The following is a 17,601-nucleotide window of genomic DNA, read 5'->3' on the forward strand; positions in this document are numbered from 1 at the left end:
CGCTGCACTCGATTTCTCGCCAGGCCTTAGCTGCCTTCCCACGGGGCAGGCCTCGGACCTGCAGCCTGCTATGCCTGAGCCTCCCACCCTCTCCATGGGCTCCTGTGCGGCCGGAGCCTCCCCGACCAGCGCCACCCCCTGCTCCAAGGCGCCCAGTCCCATCAACCACCCAAGGGCTGAGGAGTGCGAGCGCAACTGGCAGGCAGCTCCACCTGCAGCCCCGGTGCAGGATCTACCGGGTGAAGCCAGCTGGGCTCCTGAGTCTGGTGGAGAGGTGGAGAACCTTTACGTCTAGCTCAGATGTAAAACAATCATACCTGTTTATCAGTTCTTGATCAATCGACTGTTTAGTGTCTGTGGGTTGGGCTTTATGTCTAGCTCAAGGTTTGTAAACACACCAATCAGCACCCTGTGTCTAGCTCGAGGTTTGTGAGTGCACTAATCGACACTCTGTATCTAGCTGCTCTGGTGGGGCCTTGGAGAACCTTTATGTCTAGCTCAAGGATTGTAAATGCACCAATCAGCGCCCTGTCAAAACAGACCACTCGGCTCTACCAATCAGCAGGATGTGGGTGGGGCCAGATAAGAGAATAAAAGCAGGCTGCCGGAGCCGGCAGTGGCAACCCACTCGGGTCCGGTTCCACATTGTGGAAGCTTTGTTCTTTTGCTCTTTGCAGTAAATCTTGCTACTGTTCACTCTTTGGGTCCATACTGCTTTTATGAGCTGTAACACTCACTGCGAAGGTCTGCAGCTTCACTCCTGAGCCAGCGAGACCACGAACCCACCAGAAGGAAGAAACTCCGAACACATCTGAACATCAGAAGGAACGAACAACTCCGGACGTGCCACCTTAAGAGCTGTAACACTCACCGCGAGGGTCTGCGGCTTCATTCTTGAAGTCAGTGAGACCAAGAACCCACTAATTCCACACACAACATGATCTTCCTATTGCCAGTAATTTTCCACTCCCTTCTCTCCTGTAAATTCCTATTCACACAAGACCCAACTCTGATGTCAAGTCTCTGTAGGCTTTTATAACACTCCCACTCCCCAGATAGGATTAATTGCTTCCTTGTCTGTGCTCCTAAAGCACTTTATGCATGCCTTTGTCCTACTTATTTCATTGTATTATAGGTATCTAAGGAGGCACAGGCTAATGCAATCAATGAATGCCCCAACCTTGAAAGGTTGTTAGGAGGATTAAATGGGATAAGAAATGCACAGTTCATATTTTGTTTCTTCATCCCTTTCTTAATAATAATAATAATCTGTATTACAATTTACCAAGTATAAACCTCGATAGTGTACCACAGTGTGTCTCAGTTGTTCTGGGAATAAACCTGTGAGATAGAGATGGGATTATTACTTCTACTTTATACTTGGAGGAAGTGAAGTACAGAAGCATTAAAAAGTGATAATATGGGTGGGTCAGTGGAAGGCCTGCTATTGTTCAAGGCCAGGTGGAGTGCTAATGCCTGTAATCCCAGTGGTTTGGGAGGCTCAGGTGGGAGGATCACCTAAGGCCAGGAGTTCAAGACTAGCCTGGACAACATAGTAAGACCCTTCTTTACAAAAGATAAGCAAATGAATTACTTTGAGCATGTGCCTCTAGTCCTAGGTACGAGGGAGGATCCCTTGAGTGTAGGAGTTCGTATTTGCAGTGAGCTATAATTGTGCCACTGCACTCCAGCCTGGGTGACAGATTAAGACCCTGTCTCTAAAAGAGTCAAGTTTTCGGGTTACAAAATTTGTGATGTGTTTTTTTGATAAAATACAATTTTATATATTTATGGCGATGTTTTGATATATGTATACACTGTGGAATGACTAAATCATGCGAATTAACATCCATTAACTTTATTGAGGTGTGGGGTGAGAGCATTTAAGATCTACTCTTAGCAATTTCCAAATGCATTATACATTGTTATTAACTACAGTCACTGTGTTGTACTATAGATCTAAATTTCCCTCTAACTGAAATTTTGTATCTCTTGACCAACATCTCCCTAATCTCCCTCCCCCAAATCTGTGATCTTTCTTTTCTTTTTTTTTTTTTTTAATTAAGGACCATTGTGACAGTAAGTGATCTTTCCTTTAAACCACAGTGCTTCTGGTATGCTCCAAATTGCGGGTAGCCACGCGTTGTTGAGTAGTGAGTTCTGGGTACTTTGCATGTAATAAGGATGAGCAGAGTTTTCATTACCCGGTTGTAACGTAAAATGTATTTCTCACTGTGGGTCCAGAGTTTTTAAAACGCATGAAAACTCCTGTGCTAGCACAATGCCAAGTTCTAAATAACGTTTATTAAATGGAATTATAGTATTTTATTTTCATTTTGTATTTATTTTTGTTTCCTCAAGCTATCGCCTCCATTCGTAGCTACTGGACGGTAGAGACCATACCATCTTTATTTTTCCGATTCCCAGTGGAGTGCTTGTTATGATGTGGGCTCACTTAATATGTGTCAAATAAAAGTCTGAATGGATACATCAGTGGAAGGGATAATATAGCTCAGCGAATGTGCTTGAAAGTAACTGCTGTTCTAACTCCTGGTATTCTTCCGATTCTACTGTGAGACCTGACATTGTTCAGTTAATCGTTTCCAAGGGCCCTAGTCCCGCAGACAGTGAGACCAAGAATGATTTGCACTCAAGAAGTACCACTTGCCCTTAGTCAATATGGCATCCTGAATGACTTCCGGAAAGGGCGCCGCAAAAAAACAAAAAAACAAAAACCGTTGACATTAGTCAAAATGGCCATCTTTGGCTTCGCTTTGTGAGAATGCGCATGCCCATTCCCGTTCCCGTCACCTCCGCGTGACCCTGACGCTTACGTCACACCGTAGAGGGACGGCGCGGGATGAATAAATTTCTCTGTGATTGGTTGGTGAAGGTTTTCAAACCGGAGCTGGCGGCGCGGCGCTGCCCTTCCGTTGGGTGAGGCGCGGAGCGAAGTGAAGGGCGGCCCAGGTGGGGCCGGGCTGACTGAAGTGAGTAGTGGGGGTGCCAGACCAGGTGCGTCTGGCGCTGGATTGTGATAGGAAGCAGAGTGTTCGTGTGGTGAGCCGTGGCCGCCGCGGGGGTCCGGGACGGCGGGACAGGCCGGCAGCCACAGCCTCTCCACTCGGGCTTTTCTGGGGCGGGGGTCGGGGCAGGCCGAATGGACGTGGCCTGGGAGGGTCGGGGGCTTCTGTCTTGGCTCCGGGTTTTGTGGAGAGCCGGGGGCATCTTTTTGAGGTGGTGGCTGCACCAGGGCAGGAGTCATCCTAAAGAAGAGTCTCTCAGTTAGATACGAGTTTAAGAGTGGCTGGAGTGACACCCCATCGTTTTCGAAGGGAAGCGCCCTGGTGTTTGAGAGGCCCGGGCGGCCTGCAGTGGAGCCCCTCTACTTCGTGGGTCGCGTGTGTCTAGGGAGGCAAGCCGAGGCAATGACATCTTGTCCTTCTCATCCTAATTCTTAGCCTCAGTAACAACGAGGCCTTCCTTGTACACTTTCACGTACATTTCTCTTCACAGGATTTCATTCGCAGGCCGAGAGGTGTGTGCAGGAAAGGGGGGGTAGGTGGGTAGATAAGCCTTTTTTTTTTTTTTTTTTTTTTTGAGAAAGCAGTATCTTTCTAATGTGTCGGGTAAATAAGCTTTCCGAGTTTTTGTAGGTATTTAGAGAAGGCGCCTTTCCTGTAGCTTAATCATTCAATAGGTGTTTATTTTTTGGAGGGGATTTAAAAAAAATTGTATATTTAGGGGGTACAAGTGCAGATTTCTTACATACGTATATCGCATCGTGGTGAGGTCTGCGCTCTTAGTGTCCCCATCACTCAAATAGTGAACATTGTACCCAATACGTAGTTTTTCAACCCTCAGTCCCCTCCACCTTCCCATCTTTTGTATTCTCCAGTGTGTATTATTCCACGCTGTATGTCTGTGTACCCGCTGATTAGCTTTCACTTATAAGTGAGAACATGCGGTATTTGACATTCTGAGTTATTTCACTGAAGAGAATGGCCTCCAGTTCTATCCATGTTGCTGCAAAAGACGTGATTTCATTCTTTTTTATGGCTGAGTAGTATTCTGTGTATGTCTGTCTATATATTACATTTTCTTTATCCAGTCCTCCGTTGATGAACACTTAGGTTGATACCGTATCTTTGCTATTGTAAATTCTGCTGCGATAAAAATATCAATGCAGGGGTCTTTTTGATATACTGATTTCTCTCTTTTTTTTTGAGACGGAGTCTCGCTCTGTCGCCCAGGCTGGAGTTCAGTGGTGCGATCTCGGCTCACTGCAAGCTCCGCCTCCCGGGTTCACGCCATTCTCCTGCCTCAGCCTCCTGAGTAGCTGGGACTATCGGCGCCCGCCACCACGCCCGGCTAATTTTTTGTATTTTTAGTAGAGACGGGGTTTCACCGTGTTAGCCAGGATGGCCTTGATCTACTGACCTCCTGATCTGCCCACCTCGGCCTCCCAAAGTGCTGGGATTACAGGCGTGAGCCACCGCGCCCGGCCGATATACTGATTTCTTACCCTTATACCCATTAGTGGGATTGCTGGATCGAATGGTAGTTCCATTTTTAGTTCTTTGAGAAGTCTCCATACTGTTTTCCATAAAAGTTATACTAGTTTATTTTATTTTTTTCTTTTTCTTTTCTTTTTTTTTTTTTCTTTTTTGAGAAGGAGTCTTGCTCTGTGGTCCAGGCTGAAGTGCAGTGGTGCGATCTCGGCTCACTGCAAACTCTGCCTCCCGGCTTCAAGTGATTCTTCTGCCTCAGCCTCCAGAGTAGCTGGAATTACAGGTGTGCACCACCATGCCTGGCTAATTTTTTATTTTTAATAGAGATACGGTTTCACCATGTTGGCCAGGCTGGTCTTGAACTCCTGGCCTCATGTGATCAGACTGCCTTGGCCTCCCAAAATGCTGGGATTAGAGGCGTCAGCCACCATGCCCAGCCTGTTTACTTTCATTCAATAGGTATTTCTTAAGTGCAAAGTGTAAGTAGAAGACAGTCTTATTTGGTCTTAAAGAATGTGCAGTTAATTTGGGGTAACAGAACTTAAAAAGATAACTGGTGAGTCTGGTAAGCCTATACATTGTTGAGAGTACTGTACATTGGTACTGTACATCCCTTTTAGAAAACATTTTGGCACTATTAAGAGCCATAAAGGTTTTTACACCCTAATATAGCACTCCTAGCCTTGGAAATCTATTCTAAGGAACATAGTCACCTGAAGAAAAATACTGTCCATAGGAATGCTCAATTCATTTATTCACCAAATATTTATTAGTCATTTACCAAATGTCAGGTACTGTTCTAGGCATCAGGGAAGAAAACATAAAAATCTCTGCTTTCTTGGAACTTAAGCTAGAGGAGAAACAGACAATAAACTGAATAAATATGTAAGTATGTTAGATGGAGAGAAGTGCTTTGGAACAGAGTAAAGCAGGGTAATGTTAGAGAAAGGCTGCAATTTACAACAGGATGGAAAGGCCTCACTGAGAAAGCAGCATCTGAGTAAAGATATTTGAGGTGAGAGCGTGACCATGCAAGAGATTCCAGGCAGAGGTAAGTGAAAAACTGGAAATGACCTAAACGTCCAAAGAAGAGAATAGTTAAACAGTTGTTCATCAACTCTTTAGAACTTAATGGAAACATGATAGAAGCAAAACACAAAATTATATGTAACGTATGATTGTAACACCATGAAATAAGAGTGTGAAATGGGCAAAGATTAGATCAGGTGGTACATATAGTTGTTTAGGGTAGTGAGATTTTTGTTTTGCTATTTTTTGTTTGTTTGTTTTTGAGACAGAGTTTCACTCTTGTTGCCCAGGCTGGAGTGCACTGGCACCATCTTGGGTCACTGCAACCTCCACCTCCCGGGTTCAAGCGATTCTCCTGCCTCAGCCTCCCGAGTAGCTGGGATTACAGGCACGCACCACCACGCCTGGCTAATTCTGTATTTTTAGTAGAGACAGGATTTCTCCGTGTTGATCAGGCTGGTCTCAAACTCTGACCTCAGGTGATCCATCTGCCTCGGCCTCCCAAAGTGCTGGGATTACAGGCGTGAGCCACTGCACCTAGCCTGTTTTACTGTTAATTTTTTGAACATAGAAGATTAATAATAAACAGTATTTTTGTATCTGCTAAATGAATGTTATAGATAATAAAGGAAATCATTTTGGACTGAAATGGTTAGGGAAGGCTTCAGCGAATTGGTGAGACTTATTCTAGACCTTGAAGGATGGAAGACCAGAATAGGAAGAATTCACAGGGAAAAAAAGAGGTATTTAGTATGCTGAACTTCTAGTAATTTTCTGAAAAATCACAATTCAAATCTTCCCTTCCTTATTTTAGTCTTCATGTTGGATTGAGAACATTTTGTTTACTCTCTGCAAGTTATTTGCTTATAAAGAACATTTGGTTTCAAGATAATCCTTCTGTCCACCAGTTGTATTAGAGACTTTCAATACAGTGAAGCAGAAGCTGGACATTCAGGAAAAGAATTGTCCTCACATTGTCCTCAAATGTGTTCCTATGAAAGGATCTTAAAGTACTGAGATTATCTTTGATAATGGTTTTCCTTGACAGCAGGGAATCTATATTGTTGATTTCTTGGAAATCTCCAGATTTAGCAACGTTTGTGGGAAAGTTTTTCATTAAAACACTTTCCTGAAAAACTCCAGCAACCTTTCATTGCTTTGTCTTAAAGTATTTAACACCCTGGATGCATCTAAAAAACCTGATATATAGGTCTCTTAATAATGTTTGAAGGAGGAGGAGGAAGAGGATAGCGACTTTTCCCAGGATACCCTACAGTAGGATCTGTAATAGTCTGTTATTCTGAAGGACGATATCTATCTCTTGGCTGGGTGATTGAAATTAAATTGGGGGCTCAAAGCAATCACATCCAGCTGAGACTCTTTCATGGTGTTTCCAGATTGCTCCCTTAGGGATACTCACAGATTGGGAATCTGTAACATAGTGACTTCTCCACCTCTGGGGCTCCCCATCAATAACAGCTGAGATTCTCTAGCACCTTTTGGTTTAAAATGCTCCACAAACTGATTTTCTTGCTGCACACAGGGATCGTTTCAGCTTTCCCGAAAGGCAGCAGTCTCTTGTGGAAAGTGACAGCTGTTTTACAGCTGCAAAAGCAATGTACTACAATATGACTTTGTTTTTGTTTCCTTTCACATTAGTGTATCTCCTAGCTATGGACTAAATAATACATGGGGGGAAATAAACAAGTATTCATGAGGGTGAAAATGTGACCCAGCAGGAAAATTACAACTATTTTCAATTGACGTTGAATAGGGTGAGTAAATTTTAGCTTTTTGAGTTACAATTTGGCTGAGATATCAGAGTTAGTACTGATATAGAAAGATATTTTTGTCATCTATAAATAATTCCTGAGAGTCACTTCTGTAGAATGTTAATAAAAATATATGGTCCCCTAGCATATAAAGAGAAGAGGATTATATTCTGCTAGTGCCATTTTTGGATTATCCTAAGTAAATCTATGTTAGAGGAAAAAATAACTCTTCAGAAGCAGCAAACCTCATCTAGAACAGCTTGTTTAAAAGCCTAGACCTGGTCAAATTTTGCTGTTTCCTTGATTCTTCTTGGTCTGGGTTCCAGCTATAATTTGTGTTTTATATGTGTTGCTGTTTGTATGACATGTTATGGTTTGGGGGAGGTCTCTGAGTAGGTCTGCAACATATATGGTCTAATTGATATTTTTGTAACATATCATCTCTTCGATGTGTTGGGTTGGAGAGAATATAGATTTTGGACTCAGACCTGGGTTTCAATGAGAGCTCGACATTTATTAGTTAATTAAAGGTCTCTGGCCTTAGTTGCCCATTGTCTGTAAAATGGAGATAATTAGTGAGGCCAGGTTAGTGAGGCCAGGCATGGTGTCTCACACCTGTAATCCCAGCACTTTGGGAGGCCGAGGCAAGCAGATTGCTAGAGGTCAGGAGTTCGAGACCAGCCTGGCTAACATGGTGAAACTCCATCTCTACTAAAAATACAAAAAAAAATTAGCCGGACCTGGTGGTGGGCACCTGTAATCCCAGCTACTTGGGAGGCTGAGGCAGGAGAATCACTCGAACCCTGAAAATGGAAGTTGCAGTGAACCGAGATGGTGCTACTGCACTCCAGCCTGGGTGACAGAGCGAGATACCGTCTCAAAGAAAAAGTCAAATTCACTTAAAGAAAAAGTATACGTGAAGTGTCTAGTGCCTGAATCATTTCAAAGCACCGAGTAAATACTGGATTCTTTTCTTTCTAATTGTATAGTATTATTTTTAAAAATGGTCTAAAATTCTGAATTTAGTGATATCCTTATTTGGAGACAGCCTAGGGGGGAAAAACACCTAGATTTGAGAATCACTGTTTTAGGATGGAAGTAACAACTATCAGACCAAAACCAAACCTAAACAAAAGAAACTCACTTCATACCAACTAAAAGATACCTTATATTTTGGTAGTAAGATTGTAAACTTATACATTTTAAAATTTTTGTAATATTCTATGAGGTAAATAGAGCAAGTGTTATTGTTTTCACTTTATAGATGAGTCTTGGAATTTAAGTGATTTACTGAAGATTATACTACTGGTAGATAGAAGAGCTAAAGGTTTGTCCCAGGACCTATTTATTTATTTATTTATTTATTTTAAGAGAAGGGGATCTTGTGATGATAAGGGTGGTCTCAAACTCCTAGACTCAAGTGATCCTCCCACCTCAGCCTCCTGAGTAGCTGGGACTACAGGCACGCACCACCACACCCATCTTGTCCCAGGACTTCTGCGCCCTCTCCCGCTTTTAACTGTTCTTTTTGCTTTAAATTATATTACACGTTGATGTTGAGGTAGAATGGAAATTCTTTTGACCACAGCGTCACAGATAGGTGTGTGTTTGTTCTCTGAATTAACATTTATCCATTTTTTTGTGTGAGTATCATATTAAATACTACATGCCTGCGTGTGTAATATAGTAGTGCCACATGTAAGGTTTCTCCCCTCAAATTTAGATTCTAGCTGGGACACAGGGCAGAATCATATGGTAAAGTTTAATTCAAGTGCAAAGAGTTTGTATCTGAGTGGCAACTACCTGAAGCAGTAGGGGAAAGACTGGAGGCAGGGAGCGCAATTGAAGTGAGTGGTGACAACCTGCAAGTGATAAGGGGGTGGGTATGGTAGATACATGAGAGAAGAGTACACAAGGTTTAGTGATTATGCTGTGGGAAAGGGAGGAACCAGAGGTGATTCTGAAGTTTGGAACTGAGCGACTGAGAGAATGATAAAAATAGGGAAATCAAAATTGGAAGTCAGTAGGGTATGGCATAGGGTAGGTCAATGAGTAGGGTAGTTCATAGACATGAACAGGAAGGGTAGAACAATGTCAGGAGGCTGAGGCCAGAGAATCACTTGAACCTGGGAAGCAGAGGTTGCAGTCAGCTGAGGTGGCGCCAGTGCATTCTGGCCTGGGGGTCAGAGCAAGACTCTATCTCAAAAAATTAAAAAAAAAAAAAAAAAAAAGGACAAGAGAACAGGTTATATTGTAATTTAAGACTTAAAACTCCCCCCTAAAAAAGCTTTTTTTAAAACAACCAGTTTTCAACATCCTAGCACCATGAAATTTTCCTTTTTGAATTCTTGGACAGATAGAAGTTTTGCTGTGGTATTGAGCTGTCTTATAGTCTCACGATATATAAGTGAATGCCAAGATGATAGAAAGCAATACCTTACATTAAAACTACTGATTAGAGTCTTCCATTTTTACCTCATGAGAGCCAAAGGAAATCAACATTTGAATTGACTACCCAATGTCCTGCCCCTGTTTCTGTCCTGTAGCACTTAGGGTATGTTGCCTATTTCGTTATATTGTTAAATCCATGGCATCTCCATGAATTCCACAGCTCTTCCTGCCGGTTTTAATGCTGTCCTTTTAGTTTTGTTCTTAGTTTAGAGAAAGATCTTTGTAGTAAATTTGTTGGTCTGGTTGCTTAGCAGCTTGCTGTGATTATGTAGCTTAGAACAGATACTTGCTGTTTGAAAATCTTGGTTTCCGGCCCTGGTTCAGGTATATATTGCATCCAGGCTTGGAACTGAGAACTTTTTTTCTATTATAGCAATTATCATATGAGTCTGAATGTATAATTCTGCAGCATTTAATATAAAATAACTTTATGTTTATATATTCTTTTTTTTTTTTTGAGACAGAGTCTTACTCTGGCACCCAGACTGGAGTGCAGTGGCACCATCTTAGCTCACTACACCCTCTGCCTCCCAGGTTCAAGCGATCATCCTGCCTCAGCCTCCCAAGTAGCTGGGATTACAGGCGCAAATCACTGTGCCCAGCTAATTTTTGTGTTTTTAGTAGAGACAGGGTTTTGCCATGTTGGCCCAGGCTGGTCTCGAACTCCTGACCTCAAGTGATCCGCCCGCCTTGGCCTCCCAAAATGCTGGGATTACAGGCGTGAGCTGCTGTGCCCAGCCTATGCTCATAAATCTTTGTCCTTTGTGCTTTTTTATGTATTTTTTTCTTGCTTTCATAGCTTGTGGTACAATCTTATAAACATTGCAAAATCACTAACCCTTCGTAAGAGTTCTTAAAATTTTATTTAGGAAATAAGGACATGGACTAGAATGTTGAAGCATTGGTTAAGAGAAACATAAGAATCCTTTAATGGTATTTCTGAGGACATTAAATTTCTAATGAAATTTGACTTTTTATTTCGTTTCCTTGATAGTTTTCATAACATCCAGTTAATGTCTTTCTTTCTTGACTGTTAAGCGAAGATCTTATTTCCTCAAAGTGTTCCCAGTTAAAGTCTATTTGGAATAGAACCGCCTGTAACGACACTGTTTTTTCTATAGTATCAGCAGGGCTTTGGGGGGAAATACAGAGTCTGAAATTCACTATACAGGACACAGTAGCAAATGATTTTTGCTTTGCCCTTCGAACTGTGAAGGTGGTGTATTGTCTTTCTGATGCCAGAATGTGGTACAACATAATCCTTTGCCTCTACTTAGTATAAATTTATTAGACGTAGTTCCTGCACGCAGCCCAGCAGAGAGCCCTGCATTACAGAAATAATTCTTGTGCTGCTGAGCTGGCGATTTTCCCACTTAATCACTCGTGTGACGTCATCTGTGCTTTTGGTAGAAAATGTGCTGACCATGTCCTGCATTTTAAAAGGCAGTTGCAACAGGGGCATTAGCTAAAAATGAAATTAAAAATAGATATTTTAAGTTACATTGTAGGTCTTCAAAGCCCACAAGGAATAAACTGGCAAAAGTATTAATCAACAGGCTTGACTTAAAGAACCACATTTTGTTGTTGGTCAGTCACTTAGTAATGAACTGACATGCTCTTTCCTATTTGTTTTCTGCTCCAAAGTGATTGGAGGGGCTGTTATATTCAAAGGTCTGAAATGGTTTTCTAATTTTCAGATGAGTCTTAAACATTCCAAGTTTGTTTTTATAATAAGAATCACACAAAACATCTGTTGTTAGCTTGAGATTCTTATAATGGTAGTTATAAATGGAAGAGTCCAGTTGTTGGTCACTGATGGCTGGATTGCTATAGAATCTTTTGTTGTGGGCAAGAAGGCAGGACCCCTAATGTATATTTGATTTCTTGGCAGAAAGATGGATACTATGATGCTGAATATACGGAATCTGTTTGAGCAGCTTCTGCGCCGGGCGGAGATTCTCAGTGAAGGAAATGAACTCCGTAAGTCATTCTGAGCTGGCCTGTCCAAAAGGAAAAACAGATTTCAAATTTGGGATTTTTACAAAGCTGAAGTATTTTCCAGTCTTAAAGTTGTTTTTCATTTGGGTTACCTAAAAAGAAAGCAGTGGTCACTTACGTGGTCAAAGCCTAATGGGTACTCATTCTAAATGGTCACTAAAATTCTTTTCTATAGCTGCTCTTAATAGGTTTTAGCCAGGCTTTTTTATTATCTTTATTTATTTTTTTGAGATGGAGTCTCTCTCTGTCACCCAGGCTGGAGTGCAGTGGTGACATCTCGGCTCACTGCAACCTCTGCTCCCTGGGTTCAAGCGATTCCCTGTCTCAGCCTCTCAAGTAGCAGGGATTACAGATGCACGCCACCACGCCCGGCTAATTTTTTGTATTTTTAGTAGAGACGGGATTTTGCCATGTTGACCAGGCTATTCTTGAACTTCTGACCTCAGGTGATCCGCCCGCCTCGGCCTCCCAAAGTGCTGGGATTACAGGCGTGAGCCACCGTGCCCGGCTGCTTTTTTATTATCAAGATTCTTTTTCCACTGAAGAGTTGGTACTATTTTCTGTGCCATGAACTGGGAAAAATTTACTAGGATGTTGCTTTTTTCTTTAGAGTAGTAGTTGTCTATTTTTTATCCTGGATTTTCTTTGTGTTCTATAAAGCATTTTCAGTTGAAGTGGGAAAAAGTCATAATTTCTTCTTTCTTTTTTTTTTTTTTTAAGAATCTCACTCTGTCACCCAGGTTGCACCACTATGCCCAGCTACTTTAAAAAAAAAATTTTTTTTTTTACTTTTTTTAATTTTTTAATTTTTATTTTTGAGATGGAGTCTCGCTCTGTTGCCCAGGCTGGAGTGCAGTGGTGCAATCTCAGCTCACTGCAAGCTCCACCTCCCGGGTTCACGCCATTCTCCTGCCTCAGCCTCCCAAGTAGCTGGGACTACAGGCGCCCGCCACCAAGCCCAGCTAATTTTTTTGTATTTTCAGTAGAGACGGGGTTTCGCTGTGTTAGCCAGGATGGTCTCGATCTCCTGACCTCGTGATCCGCCCGCCTCGGCCCCCCAAAGTGCTGGGATTACAGGCGTGAGTCACCGCGCCCAGCCTTAAAAATTTTTTTGTGGAGATAAGGTCTCCCTATTTTACCCAGGCTGGTGTCCAACTCCTGGCCTCAAGCAGTCCTCTCACTTCTGCCTCCCAAAGTGCTGGGATTATAGGCATGAGCCACCAGGCCCAGTCCGTAATTTCTTTTTGAAGGAGATACTAGGCATCTGCTTTCACCTACTTCATATATTTGATGCTAAATAATTAAGGATTGAGAGCCAGGTTTGGTGGCTTGCACCTGTAATCCCAGCTACTCAGGAGGCTGAGGCAGAAGAATCACTTGAGGCCAGGAGTTTGAGACCAGCTTGGGCAACATAGCAAGACTGTCTCTGAAAATATTGGCGGTCGGGCATAGTGGCTCATGCCTGTAATCTTAGCACTTTGTGGGGCTGAGATGGGTGGATCAATTGAGTCCAGGAGTTTGAGACCAGCCTGGGCAACATGGCAAACCCCATCTCTTTTTTTTTTTTTTTTTTTTTTTTTTTTGAGACAGAATCTCACTCTGTCACCCAGGCTGGAGTGCAGTGATGTGATCTCGGCTCACTGCAACCTCCACCTCCCTGGCTCAAGCAATTGTCCTGCCTCAGCCTCCTGAGTAGCTGGGATTATAAGTGTCCGCCACCACACTCGGCTAATTTTTGTGTTTTTAGTAGAGATGGGGTTTTGTCATGTTAGCCAGGCTGGTCTTGAACTCCTGACCTCAAGTGATCTGCCCACCACAGCCTCCCAAATTGCTGGGATTACAGGTGTGAGCACCCGGCCACAAAAACCCCATCTCTACAGAAAAAAAAAAAAACAGCCGGTGTGGTGGCATGCTCCTGTGATCCCAGCTACCTGGGAGGCTGAGGTGGGAGGATCACTGGGGAGGCAGAGGTTGCAGTAAGCTGAGATCACACTCCTGTACTGCAGCCTGGGACAGAGCGAGACCCTGTTTCAAAAACAAAAAAATTAGCTGGGTGTGGTGACACATGCCTGTGGTCCCAGATACTCAGGAGGCTGAAGGATCACTTGAGCCCAGGAGTTTGAGGCTACAGTGAACTATGATTATGTGACTACACTCCAGCCTGGGTGACAGTGAGACTCCATTTCCCCGGGGGGAAATAATAAAGAGAATTGAGATGGGGTGGTGAGCTGGGGAGAAAAAGGAAGTGTTAAGAGAGGAACAGTCTGGGAAATAAATTAGCAAGAAAGAAAAATGGGGATGATGGTACTGACATGTGATTCAAGGGAATTATTCCATACCAGCTTCTCTTTGTATTACCATCCTCTGCTATTTCAGATTTTCATTAATACCTAATTTAGTAAATGTTGCTCTCAAGTCAGCCTCACTGGTGTTAATGTTAAGAACTGTGTCTTGAACTTTTTTTATTTCTATAGTACTTACTGTGGTATCTTGCGTATGCCATTCAATATTTTCTTTGAATTGATTGATGTTTTTAATAGCTCTTATCCACTTACAGGCCTTTCAAAACAATATTCTATTTTCTCTCTCTAATAGCTGCAGCATGACCCTGTCATCTGGTACCAGCTCAGTAACCACAATGGCATACTAATTAGGTTTCTCTTTGAGGTCACATCATCTCAGAAGATGGATCAGAGTGTGGTGGGGACTAGAGTATGGAATAAGAGATCTTAAAACTCAGGTTCATTCAGCAAATACTTTGTGAGAACCTATCAGGGCTTCTAGCATTTTTGAGTTGAGGGAAAGGGATGACTAAATGGTGTCATGGAGGAAAGGGTTTGAGCTGAGCTTTAGCTGTAGGGTAGAATCCCAAGAAGCGGAGATGAAAGGGGGTATTTTAGATCAGGCGACAGCCTGAGCGGAGGCAAGAGGGTGTGGGACTTGAGGGGAATAGGAGTAAGGGGGAGTGACATAATCAGAACTGTGCTTTGGGAAGATTACCCTGGCAGAGGTGTAGTCTGCGTTAGAGGTGGATGCTGGGACACTGACTAGGAATTACATGGTTGTCATAGCTCAGGAAAGAGGCAATAACAGCCCTAACTGGCATGGTGGTTGTGAAGATGGAAGTAGGGAGAAATGGGTAGAAGAGATTGTGATAATAAGACCTGTAGAAGGAGGCAGCTGATAGAATATGGGGGCAGAGGGAAGAATCTGTGGTTTAAGAGTGTTGATAACTAGTGCTGGCTTTTACCTGTTATTTCTGTGTCTGTTTTTTCACCTATAAAATTGGAATTTAAACATCTTTATTTTCTTTGTGGGAGTGCTATGAGGATTTGGGCATAAATTGAGATATTAGTTGTGAAAATACTTTGGGAAATGAATATGCCAAAAATCTCCCGCCAAGATATTTATTTTTACGGAAATGCTGATTTTATTGTATAAGCAAATTTTTACCTTCCCATTTATTTCTATTATAAAATAGAGGTACATTTTACCTCCTTCTCCAGATCTCTAATTTGGAATGTTGGCTTTTTTTATTTTTTATTTTTATTTTTTGAAACAAGAGTCTCACTCTTGTTGCCCAGGCTGGAGTGCGATGGTGCAATCTCAGCTCACTGCAATCTCCGCCTCCCAGGTTCAAGTGATTCTCCTGCCTCAGCCTCCCGAGTAGCTGGGATTAACAGGCATGTGCCACCATGCCCGGCTAATTTTGTATTTTTAGTAGAGATGGGGTTTCTCCACGTTGGTCAGGCTGGTCTTGAACTCCCGACCTCAAGTGATCCGCCCACCTTGGCCTCCCAAAGTGCTGGGATTACAGGCATGAGCCACCACGCCTGGCAATTTTTGTATTTTTAGTAGAGACAGGGTTTCACCACGTTGGCCAGGCTGATATTGAACTCCCGACCTCAGGTGATCCACCCGCCTTGGCCTCCCAAAGTGCTGGGATTACAGGCGTGAACCACCATGCTCGGCCTAGTTTTTATTTTTTTGGAGACAAGGTCTCGCTCTGTTGCCCAGGCTGGAGTACAGTGGTGAAATCATAGCTTACTGCAGCGTTGAACTCCTGAGCTCAAGCAATCCTCCTACCTCAGCCTCTGGAGTAGCTGGGACCTATTGTAGGCTCATGCCACCACACCAGCTAATTTATTATTTTTTTTTTGAGACGGAGTCTTGCTGTGTCGCCCAGGCTGCAGTGCAGTGGCACGATCTCGGCTCACTGCCACTCTGCCTCCCAGGTTCACGCCATTCTCTTGCCTCAGCCTCCCAAGTAGCTGGGACTGTAGGCGCCCTCCACCATGCTCAGCTAATTTTTGTATTTTTAGTAGAGATGGGGTTTCACCGTGTTAGTCAGGATGGTCTCGATCTCCTGACCTCATGATCCGCCTGCCTCGTCCTCCCAAAGTGATGGGTTTACAGGCGTGAGCCACCATGCCTGGCCCAAACCGGCTAATTTTTATATTTGTTTTGATTATTTTATTTTGAATTATTATTATTATTTTTTTGTTTCCCAAACTACTATAAGCACTACTTTTGTTTTAATTCTATTTTTTGTAGAGACAAGGTCTCGCCATGTTTCCCAGGCTGGTCTTGAACTCCTGGGCTCAGGCGGTCCTCCCACCTTGGCCTCCCAAAGTGCTGGAATTACAGGTGTGAGCCACCGCGCCTGGCCAAATGTTGGCTTTTGAGGAACTAAAGTGGCCTTGTGTTTTTCAGACACTAGAATCAGCTTTGTGCATCCACCCCAGTGTCTGTCCTCTTTTTTCTTTTTTTTTTTTTTTTTGAGACAGTCTTACTCTGTTGCCCAGGCTGGAGTGTGGTTGTGCGATGTCGGCTCACTGCAACCTCCATCTCCTGGGTTCAAGTGTTCCTCCTGCCTCAGCCTCCCAAGTAGCTGGGATTACCGGCGCATGCCACCAAGCCTGGCTAGTTTTTATATTTTTAGTAGTGATGTTTCACCATGTTGGCCAGGCTGGTCTTGAACTCCTGACCTCAAGTGATCCACCTGCCTTGGCCCCCCAGAGTGCTGGGATTACAGGCGTGAGCCACTGTGCCCAGCCTGTACTCTTCTTAGATCCTTAGGAATTCCCCGCATGCCCAAGTATCCCTTGACTCCTTACTCTTGCCTTTCATCATTAACTTCATTCCTCTTTCTCTTTTTTGTATTCTTTTTTTTTTTTTTTTTTTGAGACAGAATTTTTCACTCTTTGTTTCCCAGGCTGGAGTGCAATGGCGAGATCTCCGCTCACCGCAACCTCCACCTCCCGGGTTCAAGTGATTCTCCTGCCTCAGCCTCCCGAGTAGCTGGAATTACAGGCATGTGCCACCACGCCTGGCTAATTTTGTATTTTTAGTAGAGCTGGGGTTTCTCCATGTTGGTCAGGCTGGTCTTGAACGCCCGACCTCAGGTGATCCACCTGCCCTGGCCTCCCAAAGTGCTGGGATTACAAGTGTGAGCCACCGTGCCTGGCCTGTATTGTTTTTTAAAAAGCTAAGTCCGGGCCGGGCAAAGTGGCTCACACCTGTAATCCTAGCATTTTGGGAGGCCAAGGCGGGCAGATCACTTGGTCAGGAGTTCAAGACCAGTCTGACCAACATGGTGAAACCCCGTTTCTACTAAAAATACAAAAAGCCGGGCATGGTAGCGTTCACCTGTAATCCCAGTTACTTGGGAGGCTGAGGGATGAGAATCACTTGAACCCGGGAGGTGGAGGTTGCGGTCAGCCAAGATCATGTCATTGCACTACAGCCTGGGCAACAGAGTGAGACTCCATTTCTTAAAAAAAAAAGTTAAAAAAAGAGAGCTGGGCCGGGCGCGGTGGCTCATGCTTGTAATCCCAGCA

The 17,601-nt window shown here is 43.5% G+C and overlaps 1 protein-coding gene across 2 annotated transcripts in view; it reads left to right on the forward strand.

Annotated features, from left to right (window-relative positions):
- Nucleotides 1-2,831: 2,831 nt before the first annotated feature.
- Nucleotides 2,832-17,601, forward strand: part of RACGAP1 (Rac GTPase activating protein 1) — a 36,407-nt gene continuing 21,637 nt past the window's right edge. Inside the window, exons 1-2 of one of the 2 annotated variants that reach the window (XM_012508564.2) lie at nucleotides 2,864-2,990; nucleotides 11,655-11,743. In XM_012508564.2, the coding sequence (XP_012364018.1) occupies nucleotides 11,659-11,743 (85 nt within the window). In that variant the 5' untranslated portion in view covers nucleotides 2,864-2,990; nucleotides 11,655-11,658. Of the gene's footprint in view, nucleotides 2,991-11,654; nucleotides 11,744-17,601 lie in introns of both variants that reach the window. The other variant, XM_030816600.1, reaches the window with a different exon arrangement.

The sequence above is a fragment of the Nomascus leucogenys genome, chromosome 8 (genome assembly GCF_006542625.1).
Source record: "Nomascus leucogenys isolate Asia chromosome 8, Asia_NLE_v1, whole genome shotgun sequence".
Lineage (NCBI taxonomy): Eukaryota > Metazoa > Chordata > Mammalia > Primates > Hylobatidae > Nomascus > Nomascus leucogenys.